At 41.2% G+C, this 22482-nt stretch overlaps 1 protein-coding gene and 1 long non-coding RNA gene across 4 annotated transcripts in view; one reads left to right on the top strand and one right to left on the bottom strand.

The window, feature by feature from the left end:
- ZNF529 (zinc finger protein 529) overlaps positions 1-4251 on the top strand; it is a 31587-nt gene extending 27336 nt beyond the window's left edge. For all 3 annotated transcript variants that reach the window (XM_039467118.2, XM_010347987.3, XM_039467117.2), the window contains one exon: positions 2795-4251. In XM_039467118.2, the coding sequence (XP_039323052.2) occupies positions 2795-4251 (1457 nt within the window). The remainder of the gene's footprint in view (positions 1-2794) is intronic.
- Positions 1790-22436, bottom strand: LOC141581280 (uncharacterized). The gene is made up of 3 exons (XR_012513855.1): positions 22002-22436; positions 14216-14327; positions 1790-5945 (listed from the first exon to the last, which is right to left on the bottom strand). It is a non-coding gene; the product is annotated as an uncharacterized LOC141581280 (long non-coding RNA).
- Between the last annotated feature and the right edge of the window lie 46 nt (positions 22437-22482).

The following is a 22482-nucleotide window of genomic DNA, read 5'->3' as shown; positions in this document are numbered from 1 at the left end:
TCACTGCAACCTCTATCTCCTGGGTTTGAGTGATTCTCCTGCCTCAGCCTCCCAAGTACCTGGCATTACAGGTATGCGCAACTATGCCCAGCTAATTTTTTTTTTTTTTGTATTTTTAGTAGAGATGGGGTTTTGTCATGTTGGCCAGGCTGTGCTGGAACTCCTGACCTTAAGTGATCCACCTGCCTCAGTCTCCCAAAGTGCTGGGATTACAGGTGTGAGCCACTGTACCTGGCCTAGCAGAGAGCTTCTTTACTTCTAGCTGAAAGTACTTCTGACTTATTGATACTGTCACTCAAATCTGGTTTTAATGTTTTAGGCAGATATTGATGCCTGCATTATTTAATCTTTCTTATATATAATTCAGTCACAGGAAATAACTCTTGCCTCTTACCATACAGAGTTTATCTCTCACTGAGTTTTCCCCAGGCATTCCCTTCTCTCATTGTCGGCCTCCAGATGATATCCATAAAATCCTTCATTAGGCCGGGCACGGTGGCTCAAGCCTGTAATCCTAGCACTTTGGGAGGCCGAGGCGGGTGGATCACAAGGTCAAGAGATCGAGACCATCCTGCTCAACATGGTGAAACTCCGTTTCTACTAAAAATACTAAAACTTTGCTGGGCATGGTCGTGCATGCCTGTAATTCCAGCTACTCAGGAGGCTGAGGCAGGAGAATTGCTTGAACCCAGGAGGCGGAGGTTGCAGTGAGCCGTCACGCCATTGCACTCCAGCCTGGGTAACAAGAGTGAAACTCCGTCTCAAAAAAAAAAAAAAATCCTTCGTTACAAAGTGCCTTACAATCTTATCTACCTAGACCACCTTCTTCATATGATTCTGTTAGCATATTTTCCTTTTTACTCATAAGCCCTTGCTCAGAACTGTGTAAGTCTAACAGTGGTTATAATTATATTCAGATATAATTCTAATATATGAAATATTATAATATTTTTGGGAAGCACCAGCATTAGTTGACTTTGGGTATAAGAAAATGGAAAGGAATATCTGGAAGAACATAAAAGAATAAATGGAAGTTTTAGGAGGACAGCAGAGTAAGTATAAATACGCTATTGAATAGAAGTAAATAACACATTTCATCTTGATTGTATTTCTTCATCCCATATGTCAATCATGGCTCTGCATAGAAGGGAATAAGCAATAGTGGTGGAGACAATATATATAAGTGGAGAAGCAGTTGGAAAATACAGATGAATGCTCACCATATTTATGTATCTTACTGTATTATGAATATATATGTAGTCATCACTAATACAATGTGAGGGTTAGGAGGCACTGATAACTGGCATTATTCTTTTAGTTACGTAATTATTTTGATGCTGTTTTCCAGTGACTTAGCTTTGTATATATACCTCTATTTTTATTTAGATTCATTTATACAGTAATTTACTTTTCATCTAGTTAACTATCATATATTGTGTCCTTACGGCTTATTATACATTGGCACATGAAAATTTATTTCATTTCTCCTTGTGGAATTTAAGGAAGAAGGAAATAAATCATTTAAGAGAATATACAACTGAAAAAAATATCTATGAGGGTAAGGCACTAGATACAGGATTAGAAACAGAAATGAAGTTACTTGGGTCAACTAATATGCCCCTTCTGAGGGTGGTTATCTTGAGACTTAACAAAGAAAATAAGCTGGCATACAAAGACACTATTTATAAGAAATGAAATGTTCTGTGGGTAGCTCTAAATGACAGGAAGTTTGTTTGATCTAGGAGGTGAAAAATGTTGAGAAGAATGGGTTCTAATGAGGTTTTCGGTGTTTTTATTTTTTTCTGAGATGGACTCTTGCTCTTTAGCCCAGGCTAGAGTACAGTGGTGTGATCTCGCCTCCCTGCAACCTCCACCTCCTGGGTTCAAGCAATTCTTGTGCCTCAGCCCCCCAAGTAGCTGGGATTACAGGTCCATGCCATTATGCCTGGTTAACTGTTTGTATTTTAGTAGAGGCAGGGTTTCACTGTGCTGCCCAGGCTGGTCTCAAACTCCTGAGCTCAGATAACTCACCCACTGTGGCTTCCCAAAGTACTAGGATTACAGGTGTGAACCAACACACTCAACCAAAGTGAGGTCTAACAAATTGCACGTTATTATCCTTGGTAAAGTTTATTTTGGGGGAAGAAAATGACAGTAGTGTTAGTATATGTGGATTATCAAATTTTGATCTACATTAGCATTATCTCTACACATGCTAATGACTAGTTCTACATTTGCAGATTTTCGTTCCATTTAACCAACAACTTTACCAGGTGATGACCAACACACAAATTTCAAATCTACTAACTTAATCTGTTACCCTTATCACAAATCTCATAATCTCTATGTTCTGTTGTTCTTCTCAAGCTGTCTTTGTCTTTCTCCAAATTTTATAACAGTATTTTTTGTTTGTTTGTTTTTGAGACGGAGTTTCGCTCTTGTTACCCAGGCTGGAGTGCAATGGCGCGATCTCGGCTCACCGCAACCTCCTGCCTCAGCCTCCTGAGTAGCTGGGATTACAGTCACGTGCCACCATGCCCAGCTAATTTTTTATATTTTTAGTAGAGACGGGGTTTCATCATGTTGACCAGGATGGTCTCGATCTCTTGACCTCATGATCCACCCGCCTCAGCCTCCCAAAGTGCTGGGATTACAGGCTTGAGCCACCGCGCCCGGCTTTATAACAGTATTTTAACCAATTCATGTATATGGTGAATTATTCTTAGATTGTTTCTTCTTTCTATAACTTTTTTATTTTAATAGTAAATGAACATTATTTTTTCCTTTCTTTCAGATTTGGAGTCCAAGTATGAGACAAAGTTTTTATCTATAGGAACAGACATGATTAAAAACACTGGTTCTCAGTGGGAGGTAATGGAAAGTAGTAAGTTATGTGGCCTTGAAAATTCCATTTTCAGAAATGACTGGCAAAGCAAAAGCAAGATTGAAGTACAGGGACCTAAAGGGGGATATTTTAGTCAAATGAAAACCATCTCTCAAAATGTGCCCAGTTACAAAACTCATGAATCTTTTACATTACCTCAGAGAACTCATGACAGTGAGAAGCCCTATGAATATAAGGAATATGAGAACGTCTTCAGTTTTGATGCAAAGTTTGATGAACATCAGAAAAAACATACTGGTGGAAAAAACTATGAATGTAATGAATGTTGGAAAGCCTTTGGGATAGATAACTCCAATATGCTACAAGTGAATATTCATACTGGTGTGAAACCTTGTAAATACATCAAATATGGGGATACATTTTGTTTTTATAAAGACCTTAATATACACCAGAAAATTCATAATGAGAAGTTCTATAAATGTATGCAATACAGAAGGACCTTTGGAAGAGTTGGAGATGTTACTCCACTTAAAGGAATTCATGATGGTGAGAAACACTTTGAATGCTCGTTCTGTGGGAAATCCTTTAGAGTGAATGCACAACTTACTCGACATCAGAAAATCCATACTGATGAGAAATCTTACAAATGTCTGGAATGTGGCAAGGACTTCAGATTTCATTCACAACTTACTGAACATCAGAGAATTCATACTGGTGAGAAGCCCTACAAATGTATGCACTGTGAGAAGGTTTTTAGAATTAGTTCACAGCTCATTGAACATCAAAGAATTCACACTGGTGAGAAACCTTATGCATGTAAGGAATGTGGGAAGGGTTTTGGAGTTTGTAGAGAACTTGCTCGTCATCAGAGAATTCACACTGGTAAGAAACCTTATGAATGCAAAGCATGTGGAAAGGTCTTTAGAAATAGTTCATCCCTGACTAGACATCAGAGGATTCACACTGGTGAAAAACCCTATAAATGTAATGAATGTGATAAAGCATTTGGAGTAGGTAGTGAACTTACTCGACATCAGAGAATTCACAGTGGTCAAAAACCTTATGAATGTAAGGAGTGTGGAAAGTTCTTTAGACTTACGTCAGCCCTTATTCAACATCAAAGAATTCATAGTGGTGAGAAACCTTATGAATGTAAGGTATGTGCGAAGGCCTTTAGACATAGTTCAGCCCTTACAGAACATCAGAGAATTCATACTGGAGAGAAACCCTATGAATGCAAGGCATGTGGGAAGGCCTTTAGACATAGTTCATCTTTTACCAAACATCAGCGCATTCATACTGCTGATAAACCCTATGAATGTAAGGAATGTGGGAATTCCTTTAGTGTGGTTGGACATCTTACTTGCCATCCGAAAATTTATACTGGTGAGAAATCATTTGACTGAAATGAATGTATAAAGTGTTTTTTAATTTCTGATTTTCACAGGAAAAAACTATGGATAGATTTAATAGGTAATCAAGGCAATTCATTATCTCCTTCTTTTAAAGTCTATTTTAGACTTTGTGGCCATTCTGTATGTAGAAGTAGAATTGCTTAGTCATAGCTGATATATACTTATAGCTTTGTTAGATATTGCCAAATATTTCTCTTTTATATTAAAAAGTTTTTTTTCAGGGGTTTCTCATGCAGGCATGTTTTGTTTACAATACCTTTTGGTGTTTATATTTTTGCTCTTTTGTCTTTTTAGTTTTGTAATTGTAGTATTTCTTCAATATCTTTTTTAGATTGTAATTATTTGCTTGTGACATCTATACTTATTTATTTTCCTCCAGAAAGTCAGAACTCCCAGTCAGATACAACATATTTTTACACTCTTAAAGCTCTTCATTTTGTGTAATGTGCTTTTTTTTTTTCTTTGATAAAAATGTGATCTTTCCATTTTCATCAAATGGTTGCCCTCTCTTTAAATTTCTACTTTATTTTGATATAACATATTCCTCTTTTAAAAAAACCACACATACGGCCAGGCATGGTGGCTCACACCTGTAATCCCAGCACTTTGGGAGGCCAAGGCAGGTGGATCACAAGGTCGAGATTGAGACTCTCCTGGCCAACATGGTGAAACTCTGTGTCTACTTAAAAAAAAAAAAAAAAAGCTAGGCATGGTGGCACGTGCCTGTTATCCCAGCTACTTGGGAGACTGAGACAGGAGAATCACTTGAACACAGGAGGCATAGATTGCAGTGAGTTGAGATCACAACACTGCACTCCAGCCTGGCAACAGAGCAAGACTCCGTCTCAGAAAAAAACAAAAATATATAATATAATAATAATTGCCAGGCACGGTGGCTCACGCCTGTAGTCCCAGCACTTTGGGAGGCCGACGCAGGTGGATCACGAGGTCAAGAGATCGAGACCATCCTGGTCAATATGGTGAAACCCCGTCTCTACTAAAAATACAAAAATTAGCTGGGCATGGTGGCGCGTGCCTGTAATCCCAGCTACTCAGGAGGCTGAGGCAGGGAACCCAGGAGGTGGAGGTTGCGGTGAGCTGAGATCGCACCATTGCACTCCAGCCTGGGTAACAAGAGCGAAACTCTGTCTCAAAAAAAAATAGTAAAATAATATAATAATAATAATAATAATATATATGAACTGGTTATAATCCACTATAACACACACACACACAATATGTATATGTATATAGTGTGTGCATGTTGTATGCTATATATAGTTTAAGTATGTGTGTTATAGTGGAATATAACCAGTTCCTTTAAGGAGTCTTTATACTTTTTTACTTGCAGGCTGTAACAACCAAGATCCAAATGAATAGAACTTTTTAAAATATTTCATAAAATGGCCAGGCACGGTGGCTCAAGCCTGTAATGCCAGCACTTTGGGAGGCCGAGGTGGGTGGATCACGAGGTCAAGAGATCGAGATCATCCTGGTCAAAATAGTGAAACCCCGTCTCTACTAAAAATACAAAAAAATTAGCTGGGCATGGTGGTGTGTGCCTGTAATCCCAGCTACTCAGGAGGCTGAGGCAGGAGAATTGCCTGAACCCAGGAGGCAGAGGTTGCGGTGAGCCAAGATCGCGCCTTTGCAGTCCAGCCTGGGCAACAAGAGCGAAACTCCGTCTAAAAAAAAAAAAATGATAAAATTACTCACCAAATAAGTCTCTTAAAATTTATCATTCAGCCGGGCGCAGTGGCTCAAGCCTGTAATCCCAGCACTTTGGGAGGCTGAGGCGGGTGGATCACAAGGTCAAGAGATCGAGATCATCCTGGTCAACTTGGTGAAACCCCGTCTCTACTAAAAATACAAAAAATTAGCTGGGCATGGTGGCATGTGCCTGTAATCCCAGCTACTCAGGAGGCTGAGGCAGGAGAATTGCCTGAACCCAGCAGGTGGCCGAGGTTGCGGTGAGCCGAGATCGCGCCATTGCACTCCAGCCTGGGTAACAAGAGTGAAACTCCATCTCAAAAAAAATAAAATAAAAATTTATCATTCTAGGCTGGGTGCGGTGGCTCAAGCTGTAATCCCAGCACTTTGGGAGGCCGAGGCAGGTGGATCATGAGGTCAACAGATCGAGACCATCCTGGTCAACATGGTGAAACCTCGTCTCTACTAAAAATACAAAAAATTAGCTGGGCATGGTGGCGCGTGCCTATAATCCCAGCTACTCAGGAGGCTAAGGCAGGAGAATTGCCTGAACACTCAGGAGGTGGAGGTTGTGGTGAGCTGAGATCGCACCATTGCACTCCAGCCTGGGTAACAAGAGTGAAACTCCGTCTCAAAAAATAATAATAATAATAATAATAATCACTCTAGGGCCGGGTGTGGTGGCTTATGCCTGTAATCCCAGCACTTCGGGAGGCTGAGGCGGGTGGATCACCTGAGGTTGGGAGTTCGAGACCAGCCTGGCCAACATGGTAAAACCCCGTCTCAAAAAAAAAAAACAAAACAAGAAAATATAACATTCTATTGAATTATCACTCTTAAATATGTCAAAAACCTTTAAAAGAGGAGGAAAAATGACCACTCAACTTACATTAAGAGGATTTACAATTATATATTAACATGGCTTCAATTGTGTTTTAATCCATTAACATTATTTTTCTTTTTATTCCCTCTCGGTTGCCTTAATAGGTTTGGACATTTCAGCAATCAGCAGACCTTCTTTGGTTTAACTAACCTCATTTAACTACAAAATCATCTCTCTCTTAGGACAGCTGACTTGGTTATGCAGTCAATGATATCACGAGCCACTGGTTATTAGATTTTTGTAAGAAAATTTAACTATCTTGTTCAGGTGAATTTATGTCACCATCATTCATTACATTTTAATTTTTCAACTGGTGTCTTTCCCAGAATTTATGTACTCTATAAAGGTCTGAATGATTAACAGTACTAAGACATTTTCTCATCTGATATATTGAGCTGTTTTACGTAAGTATTACTTTTTGAAGTAGTTTTAAAAGATATTTAATTGGTTGTTGCTTCATGTCCTACACAGTAAGAACAAGAGTATGTTAACCCTTTTGTTAGGATATTTGGTATTTCATATCTTTCAAATAGAGTACTAGCTCTATTTCTTTTCTTTTTTTTCTTTTTGAGACAGGCTAGAGTGTAATGACACAACCTTGGCTCATTGCAACCTTCACCTTCTGGGTTCACATGATTCTCCTGCCTAAACCTACCAAGTAGCTGGGTTTACAGGCACCTGCCACCATGCCTGGCTAATTTTGTATTTTTAGTAGAGATGGGGTTTCTCCATGTTGGTCAGGCTCGTCTAAAACTCCCAACCTCAGTTGATCTGCCCACATCAGCCTCTCAAAGTGCTGGGATTACAGGAGTGAGCCACTGTGCCTGGCCACTAGCTTTATTTCTAACCAAACACTATTTTTGTGACAACACAGTTAATTTACTCTTGGATCCCATTCTACCTTTTTATCTTGAGTTACCATCAGTGCTAATGTTCCTCTCTTGGGTGTAGTTCTCCAGGAGAATTTGTCCTGTATTTCTTTGTGTGTGTTTTTTTCTTTCCACCTTAAACAAATTAAAACTACTAAATATCTAAGCCTTGTATATAGATATTAAAATTAAAAGCAATGAGAAAAAATATCCTTGTATTTTGGCTTTTACTTTTTCAAGTTGTTAATAAATGATAAATTCATGAATAAAATGTATCTTTATTATGGTTTCCTTATTTGCAATTACAGCTATATTTTTTATCATATTAACATTTTTCATTTAACTTTGTTATGAAGTCATGGCATTTCACACTTACTCCAAACCATAATATAATTATTGTTGGTGGTATTAACTGTTTGGTTTTTACTACTGTTTCATACTCAAAATACAAAACTTCACCATCCTTTCCATTTTTCTTTACCCCTATATTCTTTCTGACTTCTCCCTGTTGGATTTCTTTGATTATATGAGACAGTACCATAGAGCTATTCAGTTGCATACCTGCACCATTCTCCCCCTCAAAAAGGGAAGAATGATTCTGATGACATTTCAGAGATCATCAGGCCTGTCTCCTTGGTTTCAAAGTGTGGGGCCACTACTTTGATTCCAAGAGACAAGACAGCCCCTGGCCAGAGCTTGAAAAGTAGGCCACCCAGAACCTTGGGGGCAGGCAATTCTCCTGCCTCAGCCTCCTGAGTAGCTGGGATTACAGGCACGCGCCACCATGCCCAGCTAATTTTTTGTATTTTTAGTAGAGACGGGGTTTCGCCATATTAACCAGGATGGTCTCGATCTCTTGACCTCGTGATCCACCCGCCTTGGCCTCCCAAAGTGCTGGGATTACAGGCGTAAGCCACCGCACCCAGCCCAACAAGGCTTATTCTATAGCTTTAACCTCTAATGGATTTAACCTTGTTAGGTTTTAGACTTGCTTGGAATCTTCCTTCTTTTCTACTTCTCCCTTTCTGAATCAGAATGTTTATCCTGTGTCTCACCACTGTACTTTTGAAACACATAACCTGTTGGATTTCACTTGTTTATAGCTAGAGATGCATTTTCCTCAGGATGAACTATGCCTCCAAGCTACCCCATGTCTTTCTTATGTTTTGGTTTGTTTTTGGAGACATGGTGTGACTCTCATCCAGACTAGAGTGCAGTGGCATGATCATGGCTCACTGCAGCCTCAACTTTCTGGGCTCAAATGATTCTCCCACCTCAGCCTCCCAAGTAGCTGGGACTACAAGTGCATGCCACCATGCTCAGCTAATTTTCTTTTCTTCTGTTTTTTTTTTCTTCATATTTTTGTTTTGTGGAGTCAGGATTCACTGCATTGCCCAGGCTGGTCTTGAACTCCTGGGCTCTAGCAGTCCATGCACCTTGACCTCCCCAAATCCTAGGACTGCAGGCATGAGTCATCACACTGGCCTTGTATAGATGACAGTTACATGACATTCTGGACTTACAGAATTTAGCAGTGATTTCAACATCAACTCTAAAATCTATGAATCAAGACTTCAGGGATTCCCAAGATGGAATTAACGTATATTTTAAAAATGTACTTACATAAAATATACTAAGAATGGATAATCTAAATGTGAAGTGTAAAACTATAAAACTAGAAGATGGCATAGTAGAAAATCTAGGCTAGCTGATTGGGATTGGCAAATGATTCGACTCCACACCAAAAGCATGATTCATGAAATAAAAATCTGCGTTAGATGTCATTAAAAGAAGAACCGTTCACGGTGTCAAAGATAGTGTTAAGACAATGAAAACTCACAAACTGGGAGAAATTATTTGCAAACATAACTGATGAACATAAAAAAATATAAAAAGAGGCTGGGTGCGGTGACTCATGCTGGTAATCCCAGAACTTTGGGAGGCCAAGGTGGGGGAATCACAATGTCAGGAGTTTGAGACCAGCCTGGCCAATATAGTGAAACCTCATCTCTACTAAAAATACAAAAATTACCTAGGCATGGTGGCGCATGCCAGTAATCCCAGCCACTTGGATTTAGCCCCACCTGGGACCAAAAGCTACTTGGGAGGCTGAGGCAGGAGAATCACTTGAACCTGGGAGGTGAAAGTTGTGTTGAGCCAAGATTGCATCATTACACTCCAGCCTGCGGAACAGTGTGAGGCTCTGCCTCAAAAATCTATATAGAGATTATACATATATCTCTATATATAGATTATATATAATCTCTATATAGAGATTATATATAATCTCTATAGAGATTATATATAATCTATATATACACAGATTATAGCTATAGATTATATACACATACACACACATCTGTATATATACATATATATATATACACAAAGAACACATAAAACTGAACAACAGAAAAAAATAACCCAATTTTTAAATGTAAAAAGGATCTGAACACCTCATGAATGAAGATACGCAAACAGCAAACAAGGTTATGCAAAGATCCTCAATATCACATGGCATCAGGGAATTGCAAATTAATATAAGAATACATCAATACATAGCTATTAAAATATCTGAAATCCAAAATGCTGACTATACCAAATGCTGGTGAGAATGTTAATCAACTGGAACTCGATCATTCATTGCTGGTGGAAATGCAAAAGTATAAACACTTTGGAAGACAGTTTGGCATTATTATTTTCTTTCTTTTTAAATTTTCTTTACTTTTTGTGATAGGTTCTTACTCTGTCACCCAGGCTTGGAGTGTGGTGGCATGATCACTCTCACTGCAGCTTCAACTTCCTGAAGTCAGGTGATCCTCTGGCCTGTTTTGAGTAGCTGGGACCAAAGGCACACACCACTGTTGATGGCTAATGTTTTTTATTTGTAGAGCTAGGGTCTTGCTATGTTGCCCAGTCTTGTCTCAAATTCCAGGGGCCAAGCAATCCTCCTGCCTCAGCTTCCCAAAGTGTTGGGAATACAGGCATGAGCCAGCATAATAGCCAGTTAAGCACTGCCTAACAAAGCTAAAAATAATCTTACAGTATCACCCAGCATTCTTTCTTCCAGGAATTTATCCAAATGAGTAGGAAACTTATGTCCGCACAAAAGTCACACTTGAATGTTTACAACTGAATGTTGACAATTTCCATAATAGCCAAAATTTGGAATCAACAAAGATGTCCTTAAAAATTGAATAAAAAAACTTAAAAAAATCCATATAATCAATTATTGTTCACTGATAAAAAGAAATGAGCTATTGAAAGGACTCTGGAAATATGGTGGAGTACAGGGTACCAGGAAACTATTCCTGGGACAACAATTGCACTGCCTGAATCTCTTACAACAATTTGGAATTCTGCAGTCTATTGAAAGCTTGTAAATTCCAAGGAAAGGTTTGGATAGTACGTTGCAGTTGTTTTCAGCTCTGACCACAGTACCAATCACCCATCCTCCACTCCCTAGTCTGCGGCAGGGAGCTGAGCACATATTCCTGGACCAATCTGTATGCATCTTACAGAGGGCAAGAAGAAAAAGTAACCTATCCGCTAACTATTAGACTCTGTATTCTGATTGCTAATTGTGTTTTTGTTTAACAATGAAAGTGAGCAAAATTGCTGCTCCATATCATCGAGTTGTAACCAAAGCAGTGGACAGCCACAGTAATTGTGCCTTTCCCCACTGTTATGCCCTATCCTTAATGTGTAACTTCCAGAGCATTTAAAGAGCCACCATCTTTTTTCTCCTTTCGTTTTTCTTTTCCCCTTTTTGGGAGCCAGAGTACAAAACTAGGACATTCAAAAACAATTGCATATAAAAAGAGAATGTAAGAGAGAGAGAGACTGCATATTCTCAGGAAAAGGGGAAGAAAAGGGGCTCAGGAGACTGAGTTTATACCTCAGGCTGATCCTTGGCACAGAGACAGGCCTATGGTAATAAATAAATTAAAAAACAACAAAAACTAAACCTTGAGGAGGGGGAGAATTTGACATCCAGAATTGTGACCTTATTACATTCAACTGTCCAGTTTTAAGTAAAAAATGAACAGACAGCCGGGCGCGGTGGCTCAAGCCTGTAATCCCAGCACTTTGGGAGGCCGAGGCTGGTGGATCACGAGGTCAAGAGATTGAGACCATCCTGGTCAACATGGTGAAACCCTGTCTCTACTAAAAATACAAAACATTAGCTAGGCATGGTGGCGCGTGCCTGTAATCCCAGCTACTTAGGAGGTTGAGGCAGGAGAATTGCCTGAACCCAGGAGGCAGAGGTTGCGGTGAGCCGAGATTGCGCCATTGCACTCCAGCCTGGGTAACGACTGAAACTCCGTCTAAAAAAGAAAAAAAAAATGAACAGATAAAAAACATAAATATGGGCTGGGCGCCAGTGACTCAAGCCTGTAATCCCAGCACTTTGGGAGGGCGAGGCGGGTGGATCATGAGGTCAACAGATCGAGACCATCCCGGTCAACATGGTGAAACCCCGTCTCTACTAAAAATACAAAAAAATTAGCTGGGCATGGTGGCGTGTGCCTGTAATCCCTGCTACTCAGGAGGCTGAGGCAGGAGAATTGCCTGAACCCAGGAGGCGGAGGTTGCAGTGAGCTGAGATCGCGCCATTGCACTCTAGCCTGGGTAACAAAAGTGAAACTCCGTCTCAAAAAAAAAATAAAATAAAATAAAAAACATAAATATGGCCTATTCAAGGGAAAAAATAAACGAAATTGCCTTGAAAAAGCCCTGGCCTGCTAGAGTGATGTAATAAAGAAAGACTGTAAAACAACTGTCTTAAATATGCTCAAAGAACTAATGGAGAATGTTGACAAAGTCAAGAAAATGATATATGACAAAATGGAAGTATCAATAAAGAGAAACAAAATATAAGTTCTGGCCGGGCGCGGTGGCTCAGGCCTATAATCCCAGCACTTTGGGAGGCCGAGGCGGGGGGATCACGAGGTCAAGAGATGGAGACCAACCTGGTCAACATGGTGAAACCCCGTCTCTACTAAAAATACAAAAAAATTAGCTGGGCATGGTTGCGCGTGCCTGTAATCCCAGCTACTCAGCCAGGTGAGGCAGGAGAATTGCTTGAACCCAGGAGGCGGAGGTTGCAGTGAGCTGAGATCGCGCCATTGCACTCCAGCCTGGGTAACAAGAGTGAAACTCCGTCTCAAAAAAAAAAAAATAAGTTCTGGAGCTGAAAAGTACAATAACTGAAATAAAAAATTCACTAGCAGGACTCAAATGCTGCAGAAGCAGCAGCCAACTTAAAAGACACGACAATGGAAAATTTCAAGGCTGAGAAACAAAGGTAGGACTGAAGAAAAGGGAACAGAGCCTAAGATACCTGTGGGACATCATCCAATGGACCAACACATGCATTGTGGGAGTCTCAAAATCAGAAGAGAGAGAAAGGAACAGAGAATATTTAAAGAAATGATATCTATAAACTTTTCAAATTTTATGGAAGACATAAATATAAAAATCCAAGACACTTTCATGAACTCAAAGAAAGATGAAATCAAAGAACTCCATGCTAAGACACATTTTAATCAAACATTTTAATTAAGACACATTTTAATCAAGTCAAAAATGAAGAATCCTGCACCCATTCCTAATTAGCCAAATTTCAATATCACTGTGTCTCTGTGAACATAGAGGCCCCAAGTCAGGGAGAAAGATAGGGGAATACCAGGTTGGTGAAGCAGTGAGAACACAGATAACATTTATCAAATAAGTTCACCATCTTAAAAGGGCATGTTAATGGCACTCCAAAACAATTGTAATAACAACATCAAAGATCACTTCTAATATTCTTTTTCATAATTTTGACAAATTCCACTTCAAAAGTAAAGTCAGAAATTAGGCTTATATTTGATTCAACTAATTGTAAATAAGGTTTTAGTCTATGTATTAGGCGTTGTGAACAGTGCCAGGGAAATGGCGGTAGTACCAATTATCAATTTCCCTCATACGTGATTCTAAATTAAGAATATATACAAGAATTTATACTATATTGGTTTTCTGGGAAAACTGCTATCAATAATATATGATTTAGTGTTTTGTTTTGTTGTTTTGTTTTTGTTTGAGACGGAGTTTCGCTCTTGTTACCCAGGCTGGAGTGCAATGGCGCGATCTCGGCTCACCGCAACCTCCACCTCCTGGGTTCAGGCAATTCTCCTGCCTCAGCCTCCTGAGTAGCTGGGATTACAGGCACGTGCCACCATGCCCAGCTTATTTTTTGTATTCTTAGTAGAGACGAGGTTTCACCATGTTGACCAGGATGGTCTCGATCTCTTGACCTCGTGATCCACCCGCCTCGGCCTCCCATAGTGCTGGGATTACAGGCTTGAGCCACCGCACCCGGCCAATTTAGTGTTAAACAGAATGATTCCTAGTAAGCATTTCTGCACTCAACAATAATGCAAATAAAAAGCCATGTAAACTAACAAGTAAAAACTTCCTCTTTTAAGCAATCAAAAATGCTTTGTCTTACCTTGACACCATATTCGGAATAGTTTATTTCTGTTAGTGTTGCTAGTCGTAATTGGTCAGTATCTCCAAAGGCTACTCCAGGAACACACAGGGCACAGACAATATGAACCCATCTAAGAAGAGAAGATACAATTTTTCTATCAAATCTTTTCATAAAGTTCCCACATAAAATAACAAACATATAAAACACATGCAATCTCAAAATACTACTGAGAGAATTCTGTGATCAAATGTTAAAATCTCCCAATCTCAGGCACATCATTAAAAAAGATGAAACACCAACAGAATAATACTTAGTTACAAAAAAGGTACTGGAATTACTCTTCCAGCGGCTTAGCCAAAACTGAGAGCTAAAAACTATAATTGCCTTTTACTTAAAATTCACTCCCTGCACTTTGCACTTATCTACTATTCTTAAATATTTGTAAAACTACTAATAAAACAAAACATCATTTTCATATGCAAGGAAAGGGAGTCACATTCATTATTTTAAGCCCTTTGAGAATTAAGGATCCCAATTTAATGACTGTGAAGTTACTCTGCTATAATTAGGTAAAATTGCTCTTTCTTGTTACTCTTTTCCAAAAAGCTACTGGGGTAATCTTTAGAGACTTTTTTTTTTTTGAGACATTCTTGCTCTGCCACCAGGCAGCAGGCTGGAGTACAGTGGAGCATTATCCTCTCACTGCAACATTCTCCTCCCAGGTTCAAGCAATTTTCCTGCCTCAGCCTCCCAAGTAGATGGGACTACAGGCATGCGCCACCAAGCCCAGCTAATTTTTGTATTTTTTAGTAGAGACGGGGTTTCACCATGTTGGCCAGGATGGTCTTGATCTCTTGACCTCGCATTCCACCTGCCTCGGCCTCCCAAAGTGCTGGGATTACAGACGTGAGCCACTGTGCCCAGCCAGGGACATATTTTACAGCAATTTTTGTATGCAGCTTAACTTTCATATGTATGAGATGATTAAGCATTTGTTGTGGTGGGAGGGTATGGAGGCAATCTGTATGACCATTCCCTGTAAGAGTACGCAGGTAACATGCAATGAGTGCCCTGACATAAATGTTTACATAGTAACAGATAATTGTAAAAACACTGTGATTAGTAAAAAACAGGAGATACATTATTTTAAAATACATGTATGTAAAATATATTCTTTGTAAGAATATGTTCAAGCATAAAGATAAAATTAATCTTTTTTGTTTTTTGAGATACAGTCTCTCTCTGTCATCCAGGCTGGAGTGCAATGCCACGATCTCAGCTCAATGCAACCTCCTCCTCCCAGGTTCAAGTGATCTTCCTGCCTCAGCCTCCTGAGTAGCTGGGATTACAGGTGTGCACCACCATGCCTGGCTAATTTTGTATTTTTAGTAGAGCTGGGGTTTCGCCACATTGGACAGGCTGGTCTCAAACTCCTGAACTCAAGTGATCTGCCCACCTCAGCCTCCCAAAGTGCTCAGATTATAGGCATGAGCCACCAGATCCAGCAAATTAATCATTTTGAATGAGTGTCTACAGTGGAAGGAGAATGGAAGTAGGGTATGGTGTTGGAAACAGACCAACAGAGTCCTTGTAAAGATTAGTGATAAATGAGTCTGATTAACTCAAGTTCAGGTTCAGAGGGTGATTAAAAATATATACATATTTATTGTCCAGACATATGCAATATGAATTATGCATTCAATGTTAATGTTAATACCTCTATTCAGAATTTTTTGCCTCTAAATTTTTTCCTTGTTTACGCTAGTAAGCATGAAAAACAACATAAGTTAGGCCAGGTGCGGTGGCTCATACCTATAATCCCAGCACTCTGGGAAGCTGAGGTGGGCGGATCATCAGGCCAGGAGATTGACACCATCCTGGCTAACACAGTGAAATCTCGTCTCTACTAAAAAAACAAAAAAATCAGCCAGGGGTGGTGGTACGTGACTGCAGTCCCAGCTATTCAAAAGGCTGAGGTAGGAGAATAGCTTGAACCCAGGAGGCAGAGCTTGCACTGAGCCAAGATCGCGACACTGCACTCCAGCCTGGGCAACAGAGTGAGACTCTGTGTCCCGTCCCCCCAACCCCTCCCAAAAAAAGGAAGCTAAATAGTAATGGTGATATATATTCTTGTCTTTCCTCATTTAATGGAAATGCTTCTACTATTTCCCAATTAAGAACTCAATTGGCGTAGCCGGGCGCGGTGGCTCACGCCTGTAATCCCAGCACTTTGGGAGGCCAAGGCGGGTGGGTCACGAGGTCGAGAGATCGAGACCATCCTGGTCAACATGGTGAAACCCCGTCTCTACTAAAAATACAAAAAATTAGCTGGGCATGGTGACACATGTCTGTAATCCCAGCTACTCAGGAGGCTGAGGCAGGAGAATTGCCTGAACCCAGGAGGTGGAGGTTGCGGTGAGCCGAGATTGCGCCATTGCACTCCAGCCTGGGTATCAAGAGCGAAACTCCGTCTCATAAAAAAAAAAAAAAAAAAAAAAAAAAAAAAGAACTCAATTGGCATTTAAGAATCAAAATCTGGCTGGGTAAAGTGACTCATGCCTATAATCCCAGCACTTTTGGAGACTGAGGCAGGCGTATCACTTGAGGTCAGGAGTTCGAGACCAGCCTGGCCAGTATGTCAAAGTTCTGTCTCTACTAAACATACAAAATTAGCTGGGTGTGGTGGAGAGCACTTGTAATCCCAGCTACTTTGGAGGCTAAGGCAGGCGAATCATTTGAACTTGGGAGGCAGAGGTTGCCGTGAGCTGAGATCGTGCCACTGTACTCTAGCCTTGGCAACAGACTGAGACTCCATATAAAAAAAAAAAAATCAAAATCTTGTAATTTACTTTCTTCTGCACTTTACTATTGTCACCGAATTCCTATAGTTACATTAAGTCAGAGCAGGTAATAATCCCCACTGAAGAAAGACGGAATTTCACTGTGAGACTAGTACAGAGGAGCAAAAATGTTCGAGAAGGGAAGTTAGAGGCTCTCACCGTAGTCTTGGGGCCCAGTGCACTAGGAATAACACTGTTCAAGTCTAAAGAAATTCAGATGGAGAGGCTGTAGATTCAATGACATTGGGGAAATGGATCCTCATCTTGATTTTTGCTTTTCAGACTCCAGAAAACACCAGATGATTTAATTCTACTTAGACCACTAAGTCTTTATCTTCAGAAAATATTACCATTAATCTATTACCTACCACTATACCCTCCATTTTTATTTTTTATTTTTTATTTTTTTTAAGATGGAGTTTCGGGCCGGGCGCGATGGCTCAAGCCTGTAATCCCAGCATTTTGGGAGGCCGAGGCAGGTGGATCACGAGGTTAAGACATTGAGACCATCCTGGTCAACATGGTGAAACCCCGTCTCTACTAAAAATACAAAACATTAGCTGGGCATGGTGGCGCGTGCCTGTAATCCCAGCTACTCAGGAGGCTGAGGCAGGAGAATTGCCTGAACCCAGGAGGCGGAGGTTGCGGTGAGCCAAGATCGCGCCATTGCACTCCAGCCTGGGTAACAAGAGCGAAACTCCGTCTCAAAAAAATATATATATATATGGGAGTTTCACCATGAGGGCCAGGCTGGTCTTGAACTCTTTGACCTCAGGTGATCCACCCACCTCGGCCTCCCAAAGTGCTAGGATTATAGGCGTGAGCCACTGCGCCCAGCATACCCTCCAATTTTTATGTATGCGTCTTTTTTTTTTTTTTTTTTTTTTTTGAGACGGAGTTTCGCTCTTGTTACCCAGGCTGGAGTGCAATGGCGTGATCTCAGCTCACCGCAACCTCCGCCTCCTGGGTTCAGGCAATTCTCCTGCCTCAGCCTCCTGAGTAGCTGGGATTACAGGCACCTGCCACCACGCCCAGCTAATTTTTTGTATTTTTAGTAGAGACGGGGTTTCACCATGTTGACCAGGATGGTCTCGATCTCTCGACCTCGTGATCCACCCGCCTCGGCCTCCCAAAGTGCTGGGATTACAGGCTGAGCCACCGTGCCCGGCCTTATGTATGCGTCTTAACATGAAAGGATAATTTATTTGATAATCATTAGGAGGACTCAAACTGAAGATTGCGTAAGTTATTTTATCCACCTTCTTTAGGAAATAAACTATAGGTGTCTGCCATGCCAACAGTCCTCTTCTGGGGAAAGTGGCCCTATCAGGTACAATCTACATGTTTATTTGGCTTTGCCTGTGCATCAACTCTAACTAACTGAATTACTCAACTCAGAAACCTGTGTCATTTTTCATTCTTTCTTCTCTTACTACATATAACTCTTCAGCAAGTTCTGACATTTTCCCTCTAATTGTATCTAAAAACCTTCTATTTCTCTCCATCTCAACTACAAACAACTTCTCTAGGCCATCATTCTGTTGGGTACTACAATTGCCTTTTATTTTTTAATCTCTCCTTTCCTTGGGTACTACAATTGCCTTTTTTTAATCTCTTTTTTTTAAATCTCCCTACTTCCAATCTTATCTGCTGCTTTGTGTTTAAAGTAGCCAAAAGAATAAGGCTTACTAAAAATGTAGTTGAACTTTTCTTAAAGTTTAATCATCATTTAAATGTGAGGGAAAACTGGTTATCAATACTTTATTCTTTATAGAAACTTAATAAAGAATCAAAGAAAATGAACAGTAACAGTGAATATCTTTCACCCCATGTCAAAAGTCCTGAGGATGATGAAGAACTCATACCCAGTTTGATGAAGAACATCGGCTTATAATTAGTCTTCCCTACCCAGAAGTAGAGTTAACACAAAGTAATCTCAGAGAGGAATAGAAACCTAAGGCTATCTGGGCATGTTTCCTCTGTGCAAACAAAAAGAAACTAAGTAGCACTGCTATCATTTATCAACTACTTACTATTCTTTCATTAATAAACTATTTACTGAGAGCCAACTATGTGCTAGCCATTGTAAATGCTGAAGATGGAACAACTAAAGAACTCCCTTCTTTCACAAGCTTGACTCTAGTTACAGTGAAGAAAATTAAAGTGCAACCAGACATTTTATGCACAGATAGGTGGAATACACATATTTTCTTTTTCTTTTTTTTTTTTTTTTTTTTGAGACAGAGTTTCACTCTTGTTACCCAGGCTGGAGTGCAATGGCGCGATCTCGGCTCACTGCAACCTCCGCCTCCTGGGTTCAGGCAATTCTCCTGCCTCAGCCTCCTGAGTAGCTGGAACTACAGGCACGTGCCACCATGCCCGGCTAATTTTTAGTATTTTTAGTAGAGACGGGGTTTCACCATGTTGACCAGGATGGTCTCGATATCTTGACCTCGTGATCCACCCGCCTCGGCCTCCCAAAGTGCTGGGATTACAGACATGAGCCACCGCGCCCAGCCGGAATACACATATTTTCTAATCAAATTGCTTTCACACAACAAATGCAACTTAAAATCCTCTATTTTCATGTACTATGACAACGTAAATGCTCATCCCCTCCTTCCATTATAAATGGATGGTTACTGCCGGGCATGCAGGCTCATGCCTGTAATCCCAGCACTTTGGGAGGCCAAGGCAGGCAGATCACCTGAAGTCAGGAGTCTGAGACCAGCCTGGCAAACATGGTGAAACCTAGTCTCTACTAAAAATACAAAAAGTAGCTGGGAGTGGTGGTGCATGCCTGTTGTCTCCACTACTTGGGAGGCTGAGGCAGAAGAATCGCTTGAACCCAGGAGGCAGAGGTTGCAATATGCTGAGATGGCACAACTGCACTCCAGACTGGGCAACAGAGCAAGACTCATCAAAAAACAAAATGAAAATGCATGGGGCTCGGCACAGTGGCTCACGCCTGTATTCCCAGCACTTGTGGAGGCTGAGGCAGGCGGATAACAAGGTCAGGAGTTCAAGACCAGCCTGGCCAACATGGTGAAACCTCATCTCTACTAAAAACACAAAAATTCCCTGGGCGTGGTAATGCGCGCCTGCAGTCCCAGCTACTCAGGAGGCCGAGGCAGGAAAATCACTTGAACCTGGGAGGCAGAGGTTGTAGTGAACTGAGATCATGCCACTGCATTCATGCCATGCATTCCTGGATGACAGAGCAAGACATGTCTCAAAAGAAAAAAAAAATGCATGGTTATGAGATAGCTGATCCACATGTAGCATGATACCACATTCCAAACAGAAAGTGGGAAAAGAATGCATACCCACTGAACCTGCCCCACCCCATCCCCACACTTTTAAAGAACTGCCTGAGCAATCAGGCATGGTGGCTCATGCCTGTAACCCCACCGCTTTGGGAGGCCGAAGTGGATGGATCACCTGAGGTCAGGAGTTTGAGACCAGCCTGGCCAACATGGTGAAACCCTTTCTCTACTAAAAATACAAAATCAGCCAGCTATGGTGGCGGGTGCCTGTAATCCCAGCTACTTAGGAAGCTGAGGTAGGAGAATCACTTGAACCCAGGAGGTGGAGTTTGCAGTGAGCTGAGATCGCGCCACTGCACTCCAACCTGGGCAACAGTGAGACTCCATCTCAAACAAACAAACAAACAAATACACAACAGAGAACTGTCTAAGAAGCCCAATCTAAGAACTTTTACTTACATCAACAGGGGAAGCTAGAACATGTAGAGTTTGTTTATTGTTGTTGTTTTGTTTTTTATTTAAGCAGGGCAAACAAACAGTATTAGGACTTTTATAGCAATAAAGAAGGGAACTGATACTGGGTTGGCCACACATGTGGCAAAACAACAGCATCTATAATTTAATATATTCTCAAATATCTTTCAATTATGTAGGAAGTTAAAATATCACTTAAATGAAAACATTGGATACATGTCAGTATGTGCATATACAAGTGTATATATTTGTATGTATATGCATATATATCTATATATCTATATATGTATATAGGAGTATATAGGAAAAACCAAACTATGCATACAAGATGAACTGAACCATTTACTACATTAATAAGAGAAAATTAGGAAGATATTTCCAAAGAGAAACAGAAGATTCCAAGTTACTAGATAAATTCTTTTAGGCATTTGCTAAGGAAAAAAAAAATCATGTCTTGGAAAAATAGAGAAAACTTCAAGGCACCTTAAACATGGCTTTTAGATATCAGAATCATTATTTCCTCTCCTCTGGGGAGCCTCTCTTGGTGGACAGAAATGGGAAAGGAAACAACACACCTCCCCTGGGGCCCAAATGACAACGCCAGAGTTTACTCTGCGTTCCCCTCCCCCGCCACGGGAGGGCTATCAGAGAAAACTGGGGCTACCAACTCAAACTCAGTGCCATAGAAAACTGTCCTTTACTATCACCGGACTGAGCTATTTTCTGCTCTCACATCTGACTATGTGTGACATTTGGTCAGACACACAAACACAGTCTCAACTCCAGGCACACACAGTGCTTCACTCACATACCCACCACTGGACACAAACTCAAAAGCACTCACCCTCCATGCTCCCACACAGACACACAGAGTCACAAGCACACAAGTACAAAGCTCCCTCTATCTGCACACAGACGAACATATGGTCACAGAGTCACAATCACACACCCACCGCGGGCAGGCAGTCACAGCAAACCCATACCCTCACACAGAGTTACACAGTCACACATTAACAGTCCTAACACTGGGACTCACGGGATACCCGCAGAACCCTCACCACATCCGCACACAGCGTGTCATACATAGTCACAATTACACACACACAATGCCAGGATATACTGTCACAAAAATTACAATTTCACAACCGCCCTTCCTCGGCCCGTTCCGCCTGAAGACACTTAATACTCAATCTCAACCCCCGCACCCGGTTCTAGACGCTTCACCTCCAGCCTCCTACGGACCCAGTAGTCTCCAAGCCGACCTACTCCGAGCCCAGCACCTGGGTCTCGCGCACTTCTCCACTGAGCCGCTGGCGTCGCGTGGGCAGGGGCCGAGGGCCCGGTGCCTTCTGGGAAATGTAGTTCAGCTCCACGCCCGCGGTAGGCAAGATGGCGCCCGGTTTGAGCCCAGCCAAAGGCATTGTTACCCTCATTTCCGAACCGTGCCTGAGAGTCTCCTGGGGTTCCTGGCTTAGTATCGCACCATGGCGCCTACATGAAGTCCACACAGCATGTTTAAGCTGATATTAACACTCGTCGCACACCACTACCCTCTCCCAGGGATAGCGTAAACTAAGACTCGGCCTTTGACTCCTGCCCCTGCCAGGCAGACAATCCCTACAAGCTCTGGCAAAGGAAAGAAAGTTCGCGCAAAAAGCTGACTCAAACCGCTGAACCTTCTGGGAATTGTAGTCCACCCTCAAAA

Source organism: Saimiri boliviensis, chromosome 14 (genome assembly GCF_048565385.1).
Source record: "Saimiri boliviensis isolate mSaiBol1 chromosome 14, mSaiBol1.pri, whole genome shotgun sequence".
Taxonomy (NCBI): Eukaryota; Metazoa; Chordata; class Mammalia; order Primates; family Cebidae; genus Saimiri; species Saimiri boliviensis.
The sequence above is the reverse complement of the archived record's forward strand: the minus strand, read 5'-3'. Positions and strand labels throughout refer to the sequence as shown.